This window comes from Pimephales promelas, chromosome 19, assembly GCF_988280905.1.
Source record: "Pimephales promelas chromosome 19, fPimPro1.hap1.1, whole genome shotgun sequence".
In the NCBI taxonomy this organism is placed as follows: Eukaryota; Metazoa; Chordata; class Actinopteri; order Cypriniformes; family Leuciscidae; genus Pimephales; species Pimephales promelas.
The window spans coordinates 4,191,528-4,207,539 of NC_142787.1; the positions used below are offsets into that span (position 1 = coordinate 4,191,528).

At 37.5% G+C, this 16,012-nt stretch overlaps 1 protein-coding gene across 1 annotated transcript; it reads right to left on the reverse strand.

Annotated features, from left to right (window-relative positions):
- Positions 1-729: 729 nt before the first annotated feature.
- Positions 730-8,993, reverse strand: bod1 (biorientation of chromosomes in cell division 1). Its single transcript, XM_039688412.2, has 4 exons — positions 8,669-8,993; positions 7,445-7,569; positions 6,947-7,149; positions 730-1,118 (listed from the first exon to the last, which is right to left on the reverse strand). Exons 1-3 carry the CDS (start codon positions 8,807-8,809, stop codon positions 6,948-6,950), a joined length of 468 nt encoding a protein of 155 aa, XP_039544346.1. The 5' UTR covers positions 8,810-8,993; the 3' UTR covers positions 730-1,118; position 6,947.
- Positions 8,994-16,012: the final 7,019 nt, after the last annotated feature.

Below are 16,012 nucleotides of genomic sequence, written 5' to 3' on the forward strand. Positions count from 1 at the left end.
CAAAAATCCTGCATATTGTACCTTTAAAAAAACATTTCTTTAAAAGAAACGATCTCCCTTTGCTTTGAACTTTGAGTGTCGTAACCTTGCAGATGTTATTTCTGCTCAAACAGCAACATTACAATCTAACTAAAGTTAGAAATGTGAAATCATTATCAACCACCCCTTTAAACAGACCAGAAAAGCGCATTTCATTCCTGAACAAGTTCAGCCACAAAATTTAGATCCAAAGAGCTTCACTGCGACGAGACACGTGACCGCAGCTCTTTAGCAGTCCCACTGTACAGCACGTTCTCAGTGCTTGACGTGCTGAGAGACAGAAACAAGCTGGAGCGGCCGACCTTTGTACGAAGCCGGGACATGACACCTCTCCAGAGGCTCGTCCATTACCAAAAAGCTCTTCTCTGGAATTTCATGCCATGAGGACGGCGGAGACTCAAATGCAGTCTCGGGGTGGACAAGCTTTTAGCCTCAAATGGTTTCAATCATGTAACACTGTGTCTGCACTCGTACGCTTGGTACAGAACATGGTGAACTCTTGAGGTTATCCGCTCTAGTTAATGTCCAGATGGAATCATAAAAAACGCTGGTGAAGACCTGTCAAAAAATGCTATTGCTAAAGGAGTCCAGGTCTATGTCATTATGTAGCATGTTTCCCACAACAAACCGTAACCTCTTGCAATGATTCAGAGCTTTTTACAATACCACAAATGATGCAACCAACTTGGCTTTTCTTAAAAAGTTACATTTATTGTAGAAACAAACAATGCTATGAGTCCCATTGGAATATAGCAAGAACAAAACAGAAGAATCTCACAAATCCAGCTGTGTAAAAAGGATCATTTGCGTCTGGCTTCAGTTCTATGTACTTTTTTTAATCTTCAGTTGTTCTTTAGTGCTTAAGATGTCACTTCATTAAACTAAACCAGACAGCATGGGCTTAACAACTCGCTTTTATGTAACATGCTTAACACACACACATTGTGCAAAACAACCCAATCTAACCACTTAAATCCAAAAAGTTCCAGTGCCCAGCAAATGTTCGTCCTCTGTAGCCAGTCACGGAAGGACAACTTTTGGTGATCTCCATGTGAAATAGCACAAAGGTATTCTTGTACCTGGAAAAACACCAGGTGTTACATATGTACAGAATTTTTCATATTGGCCTCAGCCACAAAAATCTCAATATTAAAGGAACACTCCGACTTTTTGGGACTTTAGCCTATTCACCTTACCCCCCAGAGTTAGATAAGTCCATACATACCTTTTTCTTCTCCGTGCGTGCTATAAGTCTGTTTGACGCACCCACCGCTAGCCTAGCTTAGCACAAAGTCTGGATGTGAATGGTTGCACTTTCATAGTAATCCAAATGAGTGACAAAATAACGCAATTGTTTTCCTATTTACATGTTGTGATTTTTATAGTCACAGAATGTACAAATAACAAAGTCAAATGAGACACAGACATCTTTTAACCGTATAAAACCTGGGAACTATTCTCTGAAGGCTACTTTGGCGGAGTGAACCGCATCACCGGAGACACGTCGTGGTGAGGAGCGGAGAGTTCGCTCAGTGTTTGGGTAACAGAGTCAGCAATTTATAAATAGTAAAAGCGTAGTTTAGAGTCATGGGTTTTCGCTCTATTGTAAATAGCTGCGACTGCAAACAGGGGAGGTAATACCATGTTTCACAGAATTCCAACTAAAAACGCTGACTGGATGAAGAAATGGCTAACTTACTCTGGATATTTATCCAAACACACCTAAATAGATTATCAAGGGACATTATGTTTGCTCGGTACATTTCAATGGACGACTATTTTGAAAAAATGGAATTTGCCACACGGACCATAATGTGCTGAAGGATACGGCCATCCCATCGATAGCACAGACAGGACAAGTGGATCACCTGCGGCCTGCGGCTGAGGTAAGTGTTCCGTTATGTTTTTAGATGACCTAGTGTAACAGTGCCATTAGCCAGATCTAATGTAACGTTAGTGACACTATTATATGATTAGGGTATGAATATGTTTTTATCTTGATGCGGTGCGGACGCGCTCGGAAAAAAAACGAGTGCGTTCACCGCGTTGAACTTGCACCCTGCGCGCGGCGCGCCTAGTAGCCTAAATTTGAAATAACCATGGAAATAACGAACTTGAGCGTGCAAAAGGGTACGATAGGCTGTGAGTTCATTGTGCAAAAACAATTTGTGCTATTACTTTCCCCTTATTCTATCCTATAGTAATGCAATTTTACTGTATATTATATACTGTTGAATACATTTGGTTCAGCTTATAAATTGCATTTAAAATATATTGATTCCTGTAATAATAATTATTTATTCATGTGATATTTATAAATCTGGGTGCGTTTTTGGTTGGAAATCAATGAAACATGGTACTGTATTACCTGGTCTCCCCTGTTTATTGTCACAGCTCATACAATAAAGCAAACACCCATGATAAACTATGCTTTTCTATCTAACGTTAGTAATTGCTGACTCTTTATTCCAACACTGAGCGAAGCGAACTCTCTGCTCCTCGTCACGGTGCGTCTCAGGTGATGGTTATGACTCTGCCCAAGTAGCAGTGCTTCGCCTTCAGAAAATATAGTATTTATCCGGTTAAAAGATGTCTGTGTCTCATATGGCCTTCTTATTTGTACAGTCTGTGACTATACAAACCACAACATGTAAATAGGAAAACGTTTGCGTTATTTTGTCACTCATTTGGATTAGTCTGAAAGCTGCAACCAGTCACATCCAGTCTTTGTGCTAAGCTAGGCTAGCGGTGGGTGCGTCAAACAGACTTATAGCATGCACGGAGATGAAAAAGGTATGTATGGACTTATCTAACTCTGGGGGGTAAGGTGAATAGGCTAAAGTCCCAAAAAGTCGGAGTGTTCCTTTAAGGGTGGACCAATTCATTTTTTTTTTATTCCACTAATATTTGACATTATAGAAGCTACTTTTTTCTCAAGGTAACTTTACACCGATGATGAGTCAAAACATTAAAACCATGACATGCTGTTGATCCTCCGTGTGCTCCAGGTAGAGTTGCAAGACTTCAGTTCCAAGTTTGTACAGAAATTTAAACAGTGTGATTGGCCTCTGATTGGCCATTGTACTCACAGGCTCATCGGATACATAGATATCTATATAAAGGCTAGATATCTCGTCCGCGCTGCTGGCCAATGGAGGTCGACGTCTGCACCTGGTGGCCATCTTGTCACAGGTAGCTTGCTCACTCGTAACATTGTGTTAATGGTACATGTACTATTTAAATAACCATAACTTGCTCAATTTTCTACCGATTTTCAAACGGTTTGGTTTGTTATAATCGTCAGAGATGTAGTTGTGACACAGCATACTTATGAATAATATGTGTATAAACAAATAATCATCCAGATAATTATAGCCACGTTAATAACGTTTGTAAGAAACCAAACCGTTTGTAAATCCGTCAAGATTTCAACAAGAGAAGAGTATTTGTGTTCGTGCTGACCACTCATCTTATATCAGCTTGCCTGTGACAAGATGGCCGCCGGTGATGACGATAGAAACTCCGCCTTAAGACATCTAGCCTTTATATAGATATCTATGATCGGATATGTCTGTGATTGGCTACAATTGGCTACAAATATACATCAATGACGCTCTTCACCGAGTGCTTACACAGATACACACAGGAGCGTTTGAAAGCAGGCTCTGTAAGTTAAAATTTGGTAAAACCGAAACTTGGTACCGAAGTCGGTACTTTTTGACAACTTAGGCATGAACTCTACAAGAGTGTAGACAAGAGTCTCTAGTCTCTGAGTGTTTTAATAGCGTAAAGAAAATAAATGAATAACAAAACTCATTATGTGGAGGCCGGTGTTGATCATGTGGCGGACTTGGCACGAATTGTTCTGTGTGGGAAACACTGGACTGTTACCATGCTCTCTGTGTTTGATTATTAATGCCTGTGCTTATCGCGAGCTGGACACAGAGGAAAAGGTTAAACGTTCAGTTCAGCCTCGATTTTCTATCATCATTAGTAGGCCTAATGTTAAAATTAGTGCTGTCAAATGATTAAAGTATTTAATCGCGATTAATCGCATTAATGCCGTAGTTAACTCGCGATTAATCGCACATTTTTATCTATTCTAAATGTCACCTGATTTCTTTTTGTCCCATTATTTTTTCTCATTTTAATGCTCTTATCAACATGGAAAAGTGGATCGGCTTGCTTTGTGCAAATGTTTTTTATTGAAAACAACATTAGCATTTACAATGTTCAATTTCACACTAACATTCTCACTTGGAGCAAATAATCTCTCACACAATGCAACACTGTCCATCAATAAAAGGGTGAAAGAAATACTGACGAGGTCCTGATATTGACGAGGGGGCGGAGAAGTCGCATCAGCTGTGTGTGTGTGCTTGGCCATCATCAAGTGATGTTTCAGACTGGACGTGCTGCGATGATGATAGCTCAGTTCACAACGGCAAAACACACAGATCACTTTGGTCTTGTCAATGGGACCATTTGGCAACATTTTAAAAGTAAACTTTCCATTCAGATTCTTATTAGCATCCATTTCAGCTTCTCACGCTCGTCATCCACTTAAAACGTTAACGTTAACCAACTATTTGGCCGGCTCGCAAGCCCAAACAAGTGTGTGCGGCGTGCCTGTTGTTTTGTTTCCGGTCTCCGCTTGCACTTTGGTCGATGAAGCAACAAAACGTCCTCTCGCGGTGCAAGCCACTGAAATGAATGGGTTTCATAGCGCAAAAGCATGTGAAAAAAAAAAACACAGTTTGGTAGGCCAAAAAGACCAAGAAAAAAATTGACGCCGTTAAAATGTGTTTGCGTTAATGCACTTAATAATCTAGACGCGTTTAACTGACAGCCCTAGTTAAAACTTGTAAAGAGTACCAAATTTAACAAAACAATATAACTGAAAAATTTGAAATCATGATACGGTATTTTTGATACGGTAAATTTGAATTTATTTACGGTATTCTCGGTATCGCAAAATCCATATCATGCTACAACATAATACCGGTAGTCACATTGATACCGATATAGCGCCCATCCCCAGGCACTTGTGCTACAGTAGATCTTCTGTTGGCTCAGACCTGACGGGATAGTGTTCAATCACTCGTTCAGCGATGAGCCTCGAGCGCCCAACACCCCAGGGAACTACACTAACCTTTTCCACTGGTGGCACTTGCGCTACTAACTTTTTCAGTTACTGGCGCAAAACATGATTTGGTCGCACAAATTATTTATAGTAAGCCACACTCTGGATAGTAATGAATAATAATGAAACTGCATTAGGGGTGGAACGGTACAGAAGTCACGGTTGGGTCGGGTTCATACCTTGGTTCAGACATTCAGACGGTTCGGTACGATTTCGGTACAATGGAGTGAAAAGCAAAACAAAAATGCAGAAGGCATTTTTATAAATGTCTTAAGCCTCGTATTTTTTAAGTTGTTTAAGTTTTATTAATAAAGGCATAGAACCAGTTTATTTGTAGTGCACTGACAATAGTTTTATATAATTAGTTTATTAATTAAATTAAGAAAAAGACAAAATGACCTTGATATATGTTTGGTAATTGTACTTGAATGAATGTAAAATTAATTTGCAATATTTCAGATCAATATATTTGTTTTCCTTAATTTTAACTAACCCTAACTTTATTCTCATCTGAATTATAAATACATGATTTCCATATAAAATAATTACCATTAAAACACATTTGATTTTCTTTTTTAATCAATGTAGAATCATACGCAGGACTGTTGGAAAGCTGTGATGACAATAAAATGATAGCTTATAAATATATCTCTGGTTGTTTCTGTTCCACAACATTTTGTATGTCATGTTTGGGGTGTGGGATGAAGAGAGGGATATTTTCAGTAATTATTTAATAAAACATTTAATTTAGCTTCAGTGTGTAGTATTAGCCAATCAGGTGTCTTGACGCGAATCACGCGATTATGATTATGAAAAAACTAGTCTAAAAAACTGCTAGTGATCATATAACGTTAGTCGATGTCAATATCAGCGCTAGCAATATAATTAGTTAGCTCATGGCAGAGTTTATCAGCCGAACACCAGACCGCAAATCTACCTTTGGTGTAAGGAGACACGGTGTCTTACATCTCTGCGTCTTTTTCCTGCCGCCATGCAGGCTCAGATGGTAGCCTATATGATTATGATTAGCATGCCTATTATAAAGACACAAACCTTTTACTATCATGTCATTTGAATAATATGCGCGCGATAGAGAGAGAGAGAGCAACACAGCGCTTGTGTTGTGTGAAGACGTGATAGTGCGCGCGCAGCCAGGGTGCGCTCTCTCTCTCAGCTCGTTTGCGCCCTGTCAAACGCATCAGTCATTCTACTCTACAACACTCACCGCGATCAAAAAAGGCTTTGGCGGGACAAAAAGCGGACGATCCGACAGGTTTTAGAAGATTAAATACAAACCGAAAGAAACTAAAAAAAAACAGACCCGTCAAAATAGTCAGTGATACATTTGCGACCCATTAAAAATTAGGGTCGCAATGGGATTTCAAAAGGTCGCATATGCGACCATTTTGGTCGCAGTGTAGTTCCCTGCAACACCCTCTCGCCGGTTTGTTGGTAAATCCTCAGCACCAATGACCCGGAGAAACCCACAAGCCTCGCATTTTCAGAGATACTCTGGCCCAGTCGTCTTGCCATTACAATCTGGCCCTCGATAAGTCGTTTAGATCTTTATTCCTGCCCATTTCTCCTGCATCCAACACATTGATATCTACCCAGACCCTAATACGTGGCCTTGTTAGGAGATGATCAACGATAATCGCTTCCCTTGTGACGGCTCATAATGTTTTGGCTCATCAGTGTATAGATTAAGTCATTTTTTTTGTAGATAATTATGTTGCAGTATTTCTTAGCATAAATGTGTCTTACCTCATTGTGTTTTGGCTGTAGTGTTGCTGGTCATCTCCTGTTGTTCAGCATCGAGGGCTGAATTCGATGCACCCTCTTCTCTCGTCTCTGCGGATAGAAAATCATGAATGGCGTCCTCGATGTGTGGCCTGAAGGTATGGTTCAGTTTAGGGTCCACCACCTGAGTGATGATTCGGTCCACCCCTGATTCCAGCATCCCCGACCTGTGAGAGTAATCAAATGCTTTTAATAAAAATGCAAAGGGAAATAATCTTTTATTTAATAAATCTTGTGTAATGCATTAGAGCTATTTTTCCTTTAACATGGCATTTTTAAAACGTCACATTACGCAAAAAAGGCATCCTATTTTAACAGGCCTGTTTATTGGAAAAGGCAAATTACTCCCAACGTTAAACACTTGTACATAGTGTATATAATGTAATGGATTAAAACAAAACTTCAGACTTACAGCACAATCCAATAAAATTAACAAAAATGATAAAAAAAGTGGATACATACTGCACTACGCTTTGCCTCAAGCCATTCCTCGCCTGGTTCTTGTTGATGGACGGATTCCATTCTTGAGTGCTGAGATGAGTGGACACAAAGTTGTCCACCTTCTGTCGCAGATTTTGATAAGCTGGCTGGAAAGAAATATGAATTCATGTCAGTTTAAATGAGATGAATGAGACTGAATATATGGAGACAGACAGACAGATAGATAACACACACAGACAGACAGACAGACAGACAGACAGACAGACAGACAGACAGACAGACAGATAGATAGATAGATAGATAGATAGATAGATAGATAGATAGATAGATAGAACACAAAGAATGATAGATAGATAGATAGATAGATAGATAGATAGATAGATAGATAGATAGATAGATAGATAGATAGATAGATAGATAGAACACAAAGAATGATAGATAGATAGATAGATAGATAGATAGATAGATAGACAAAGACAGACAGATAGATAGATAGATAGATAGATAGATAGATAGATAGATAGATAGATAGATAGATAACACAAAGAATGATAGACAGACAGAGATGGATAACACACAAAGACAGACAGAAAGACAGACAGATAGATAGATAGATAGATAGATAGATAGATAGATAGATAGATAGATAGATAGATAGATAGATAGATAGATAGATAGATAGATAGATAACACAAAGAATGATAGACAGAGAGATGGATAACACACAAAGATAGACAGACAGACAGACAGACAGACAGACAGACAGACAGACAGATAGATAGATAGATAGATAGATAGATAGATAGATAGATAGATAGATAGATAGATAGATAACACAAAGAATGATAGACAGAGAGATGGATAACACACAAAGATAGACAGACAGACAGACAGACAGACAGACAGACAGACAGATAGATAGATAGATAGATAGATAGATAGATAGATAGATAGATAGATAGATAGATAGATAGATAGACAGATAACTCACAAAGACAGAGACAGATAGACAGACAAATAGACAAGACAGAGGGATATATGTCATAAAAAACAGACACAGAAGCAGACAGACAGATTTCGTTTCAAAACCAAGAAATCTGCCTAAATGGACAGTGGAATCATTTCTTGACACTTTATATGCATGCTCGAGAGTTGAAAAGGAGAAATACTGTCTATGAAGGCAGATAACCAGCTTTTGAGACATGGCCACGACTGTTCAAGTGTACATCCATTCATTCACATCACCTTCGTGTCCACGTCTGCCAGACAGTCTCTCCTGAACTCGTCGAACAGGCCTCTGTTCTTCAGGTGCTCCACTATGAGCGCGATGAGCTGCGGGTCTCCGGGAGGAGCGCTGCCCGGGTTACCGCTGCTGCCCTCGGCCATTAATGCTGTCCGCTGCTGCCCACTGGAGAACACGCACCCCTCTCAACACTGACAGCGGGTCCTGACGCGATTAAAGCTGTAAATAATAATGATAAAACAACAACTACCGAAGTTCTTAGATGACAACAAAAGTATGTAAATAAAGCACTTCCTCGTCTTCTTCTCTATTGCTGTCTGTTGATGCTTAACAAAAGACGTACCGCCACCTACCGGAAACAACGAGAACACTCAGACCTTCTTCTTCTTCTTTTTTATTGGCGGTTGGCAAACAACTTTTAGGTGTGCATTACCGCCACCTTCTGATATGGAGTGTGGATCTAAATGGCTTTTCCTCACTGCCCTTTAAATAAATATATAAATACATAAAACCATAATAACACCAATAAATAACTTTAATAAATATTCATTTACATCATTAATATTCATACATTATCAATAAATACAATTTCCTAAGACAACAAAATTTATATCCTTCTACTAAGACCTGTTTTATTCAAAAAGACAAATATGGCTCTATATCCTACATGCCCTGATATTGTAATAATTCCTTCAAATCCAATCTAATTTTTTCCTTTCTCAACCAGTTTCTCAGCCTCATCCTTTCAACACTCAGACCTGTGTGGCCTCTTTATAATATAATATAATATAATATAATATAATATAATATAATATAATATAATATAATATAATATAATATAATATAATATAATAGTTAAACCATCACTACATTTCATTTTAGCATAATTTTAAACTAAATACAATTAGAAAAATGTAAAAATACACCAAAATAGTCTTTCAACTGATCAGACAGTGTGAGTGTGAGTGTGTGTTTGTGTGTGTGTGTGTGTGTGTGTGTGTGTGTGTGTGTGTTTATTGAACATTGATGGAGCAAACATTTATCATTTAAGTGGTTAGAAAAATGTCCCCTATCTTGTCAAAAATGGAAAAGTCAGTTTAATATCAGTTTATTTTCATTATAATTATTGTGTCTTTCGCTCCAATAGCAGGGGCGCCTTATACCCCAAATACCATACTTTTACATACTCTTCTGTTATTAAAAAACTTTAAAGACTTGTAATAAGAACAATTGTAGTTAGTAACTTAATCCATTACACATTTTAGGTAATATAATCTGACTACTTTTAGATTACTTTTGACCTAACTCGTTTATCACATAGATTTAAATAATCGTATACCATATTGATATAAAATACAAAGAGAAAGAAAATATGGGTGACAGAAATGATGCGTGTAAATCCAGTGGTCAAATGTTGTGTGTCTGCAATTTCAAATAGACATTTTTAGAAAGGAAAATTTTAAAAGATGGAAGAAAAAAAAGAGAGAGAATCAATATATTATTGCCATTGTGTGAATAATACCATGTAACCAATCAAAAAGGATATAGTTTGATATTGAGCATTTTAAAATGTAATATAATCTAATTACAAGTAGGCTGCTACTCAGCGCTGTCTCCAGGCATATTTGTAGCCTACTTAATTGAATTATACACCATGTCAATTTCATCTCCAGCCACGAGGGGGCATTATTACTGTGTTATACCTGCCTTTGAACTAATGATGATACTTTCGGTCATGCGTGTCAGTGAAATCACGGTAATCACCCATATGTAGAAATGCTTGAAGGTGTATGGGTGCAACAAACCAACATTCATTCATGTTCCTTTGCTATAGGCCTATATCACACCCGAATGAACCACAGTCCACTTTCATGTGCACTTAAGAGTACACTTTCAATCATGACAATGTTACACATTTAGGTAAAAAAAAAATCACTTTGTAATCATTTAAAATTAAAAGTTGTAAATTAAAGAACGTTTTAAATTACGTTTAAAGTCCCCCTGTAGTCAATCTATCGCTTAAAACTCACCTTTGATTATCAAAATTACATATTTAAAGTTTTTTTTCCTGTAAGAAAAAAAACCTTTATGCCTTAAAACAGCTTGAATATAACTACACCCTTGCCTCTTTAAAGGGATAGTTCACTTTGAAATACATTTTTGGTATGTTTTAGCTTACCTCAAGGGCATCCAAGATGTATCTCAGTAGCGCGTCAGTTCAAACGACAGGTGATACAGTTGCCTAGGCTACAACACACACAGGGCACGAGCAAAATACTGAACCCCCCGCTTTATATTAAAGTCCCCGTGAACCGGAAGTTGCAAACGATTTTTCTCCAGTGCTGTGACGTATTTCCAAGTGAAACGGAATATTGAACAGAGGGCAGGGTTTTACTCTAGCGCTCCTCCTCTCCATCTCTCGCTCATAGCAAACTAACGGTTTGAGGGGAGTGGTTAAGCGTTTCCCCACCCAAGTTGTGAAACCTACGTCATCAGAAAAAGAAACCGTTCCAGACCGGAAGTAACTTTTCAGATTTTGATTAAAGATTACCAAGGTAAAACATTTTTTAAATATATTTTTACTTGCACGGATTAATTGTTCACCACAAGACTAGTAATATGCGCTAACAAAGTAAATAGGTTCAATTTTGATTTCACGGGGACTTTAAACAAACTGTCAACACAGGATTTTGCGATGCACAGAGAAACACTGTGCTGTCTATGACTTTGAACGTGAGTTGAGAGCGTACATTTGCACAACGTGCCTGTCTTTTTAGCAAAACGTATCTTTCACTGAATATCTACAGTGGCGTAGGGCGAAGGCGTGAGTTGCTTGTAAGCAGCGTTCGACCCGAGTTCGAATCCGCCTTTTGCCGAACTCTCTCTTTTTTTCCCTTTTCCCAACACCAAAATGATATGACATTGTGCCTTTATAAAACAGCACAAGACTGTAATTAAAGGATTAGTTCAGTTTTGAAAAAACCTTTGCTGATAATTTACTCACCCCCATGTCATCCAAGATGTCCACGTCTTTCTTTCCTCAGTCGAAAAGAAATTAAAGTCCCCGTGAACCGGAAGTTGCAAACGATTTTTCTCCAGTGCTGTGACGTATTTCCAAGTGAAACGGAATATTGAACAGAGGGCAGGGTTTTACTCTAGCGCTCCTCCTCTCCATCTGTCGCTCATAGCAAACTAACGGTTTGAGGGGAGTGGTTAAGCGTTTCCCCACCCAAACTGTGAAGCCTACGTCATCAGAAAAAGAAACCGTTCCAGACCGGAAGTAACTTTTCAGATTTTGATTAAAGATTACTAAGGTAAAACATTTTTTTATATATATTCACTTGCACGGATTAATTGTTCACCACAAGATTAGTAATATGCGCTAACAAAGTAAATAGGTTCAATTTTGATTTCACGGGGACTTTAAGGTTTTTGATGAAAACATTCCAGGATTTTTCTCCATATAATGGACTTCGATGGGAACCAGACGGTCCAAGGTCCTAAAGACAGTTAATAACAGTTTCAGTGCAGCTTCAAATGTCTTTAAACGACACCAGACGATGAAAAAGGGTCTTATCATGCGAAACGATCGGTTATTTCAAAACTTATTCTGAAAATGTAACTTTTCTAAGTAAAAAGAATGCTAGCCTTGCTCTATTCTGTGAGGCGCGTTTGTAACGTCACGTAATACGTAATTACGTTCAAAAGGTCACGCGCGACGTAGCCGGAAGTACAAAGTCAGTGTTTACAAGTTGAACGCATAGGTTGAACGTGAAAACTAACTCAAACGCCTTTTACAAAAAAAGGAATTAAAAGGTAAAACAACGATGTCGGGCGATTTTGATTCTGTACTTCCGGCTACGTCGCCCGTGACCTTTTGTAATTCGTAATTACGTATTACGTGACGTTACAAACGCGCCTCACAGAATGGAGAAAGGCTAGCATTTGTCCTTAGAAAAGTTACATTTTCAGAATCCACAAGTTTCCGAGGGGCGCTCCTGTAAAATATAAAGTGGGTGAAACTTCCGGTGACGCGGCGGAAGTAGCATTCCAATGGTATTTTGTGTGTTAGTTAGCGAAGAGGCTAGCTGTTTTTCGGAGAATTATTTTACTATTTAAAGACGCAAATCTTTATAAAAGATGTCGTTACGGAGCTCAGGGACAACATGTGCTGTTCGCGGTTGTATGTATAGCCGGACTAAACTAATTTAGTGGCTTAAACGGGATTGTTTTGAACATAAGCTGAAAACGAAATTAGACTGAGTGATCCTGCTAACGACTGTAGTTTCCATCACCCCCCAAAAGACGACGAATCTTCCTGTGTACATTTGTTTAAATTCTTAATGTTCTATAAACTCTCTCAGCATGTGTTTGGCTGTTCGCTACTGATGTTGCACCTAAACTCAGGATCAAAGCCTGTGTTGACAGAATACCAAATGTGCCAGTTAATGTATTCAAGCAGCACATTCATTTATAATTTTGAATAAACTCCAAAGCACAATGACTAAGTGTGTATTTTTTATTTTAATTGTTTGTCAGCTCACACAACTGTCTGTCACCATGCCTTGATGAGTATTGATTATTAATAATGTTATTATAATACTCCCAATCAACTACTGCGGAGGTAAAGGTACTGTTATTTCACCCTATTGAATTTCGTTGAGGTTGTGTTCCCACATCGTTAGCTAGTTTGGATCCCTATAACTTGAATGACTGTCAACTGTTGAATGAACGAGTGTCAAGCATGTCAAATCGCGCTTTGTTTACTTCCAACCGGAAGTCGCCCCCACTTTTGACGCAAGGCCTCATCGGGCGTAGGAAACTTGTGGATAAGTTTTGAAATAACCGATCGTTTCGCATGATAAGACCTTTTAATATTCTTTATCTGACTTTAACTGTACAGTATCTGTCTGTCTCTGACTGTATCATTATGTTTTGTAATGTATCTAATCTATTGTCCTTTTCAATATGTCTAGCCACTCTTTGCATCCTGTGATGGAACAGCATGTGTAGATTAATTTTTTATTATACGTTTTTTGGACTGACTTGGGGCCTTGTTGTTTGGACATGTTTGTCTGGTATGAAGTGGTGAAAATTAATTTGTGTCTGTGTTTTTCACAAACATTTTATTTTGATCATTTTGGTCAATTTGCAATGTCATTTGCGTATTTCTTCTTTGTGTGAAGGGCCATGACGGCCAATTTGTTTCAAGTAATTAAAATATTTAATTTCATGTCTATTTTTAAAAAAGTCTATAAATAAAAATGAAATCAAAATAATACAAAATACATAAATAATATTATAAATATTAATAAATAAACTAATAAACTAAATTAAATAAATTTTGACCTGTTTTTTAAGATTAGGATGTTGAATAATTTGTTTTGTGAAGTAATAGGGGAATTAAGTTGTAACACTTAATGTGTTTAAAAACAATTGTTTAAAGCTTCTGCAGTTGATAAATAATTAACATTTAAAATTCAGCTGCCAGTCATTAATGTTCAAAAATCAGGAAAATATATTGTATATACTGCATTTTACAAACTTCCTCTAGATATAGCTAATACAAAGATTCATGTAACTTACTGTAAAAAAATACAACAATTAAAAAATACAGTTATTTACTGTAATCAGAGAATACAGTAAAATCTGTAAATTACAGAACTGTACTGTAAAAAAATACAGGAACTGGCTGGCAACCCTGCTGCCAGTATTTTACTGTAAAATTTATAGAAAATTTCTTACAGTATAGGATCATCCATGGATGGGTCCAGCACAGATGATGAACAGCCTGGTCAACAACAGATCTGAGATCAGAACCACAGGATCCAGAACACCTGCTGACCAAAGCTCAGGCAGTCAGATTGAGATGAGAATATGCAACAAGCCTAAAATGTTCCAATTTATTGAATTAACTCTCTAAATACAAACTAACTATATAAAAAAAAAAAAAGAAAAGAAAAGTGCAGCTGTGTCAAAATGTTTAAAAAAAGAAAACAAGAGAAATCCATTTGGCAAGACAGGTCTATTTAAAAAAAATTCAAATAGACATAACACAGCCGACACGTTGATCTGATTGGTTACAAGGTTTGTGACATCATAAACGCCAGCAATTTTAAACCACTTTTTTGATACTGTCTTTGGTTCACTGTAGTGTATATGTATATATATATATATTTGCACATGGTTTGTCTTAAAGCATATTAAAAACACCTCATAAACATAAAAACTTGATTTTTTTGTCCCGCTTTAACTTATTTAGCTGCGTTGACTAACAGTCCATTACATGTAAATAGCCTATATTTAAGTCTAAGTTTTCTGATATTACATTTAAATTAGTTATTAATTAACATATTATTTAAATAAGTTAATATATGCAACTTCACCTATACGAATATGTAATGTACTACATGCACACGTTAAGTACATTCAACAGCACACTTTAACATTTCAACGACAAATATAAATAATTATGAATTAGGAAAAGTCCTACTTAAGTGGGTTGAAAAAAAAAACATTCAAATAATTTCATTTAATATAAAAATGAACTACAATACATTGTAATTTAGTTGGAAATACCATGCAATTATTTTTTTTTAAGTTTGCTAAAGTGTACTACTTTTACACAAGGGACTCCAAAGAAATATTCATAACGAAACTCCTGCAAAAGGGTGTGTGGCGTTGATGCACAGCTTCTGTTGATCATCCAAACGAGTTGTGTGATTGAAACCTCTGGCCACTGAAGCGCGGCTCCTGTCCCGCAGTCTCATGGGGAACAGATCATCGCTGCGACCGACCACAGTACTTAACCTTTGTTCCAGAGACCAGGGTGACCTCATCTCTCTCACTCCATTATTCCACTGATCCCAGCGCTGGATAGATATCAGGGAACAAGTGAGGCATGTTCAGTGTTTCATTAGACCAGATCAGAATATTCATTACCTCAGCGAGACAGCACAACCTGCGTGAGACCTAGACAAAGAAACATCACTGGAACAGATGAAAACGCCACTGGTAAAATCACAAAGCGTTGAGATACTTGATCTCCTGTGGAGTATTGAGGTGAAAAATGCTGCAAATTAAAATAATGGTTAATAAAAAGAGATTTTGAGAACAGAAATTTGTGCTAGTGAATTTGTCCTCCATTTGCTTTTGATTTGTCTTCATTTTGACCATGTTAAATCATTTATTTGGCTCTGTATGTTTAGAGAATATTGTAGAATTGACATAAATGAAGACATAAGACATGCAAAACGGCACATCTACATGAATGTCATTGTCAAATTTGTTTTATGTAAACATACTCTGAAAATGGCTAAGACAAAGAGGCTAAGGACAAATTCAAA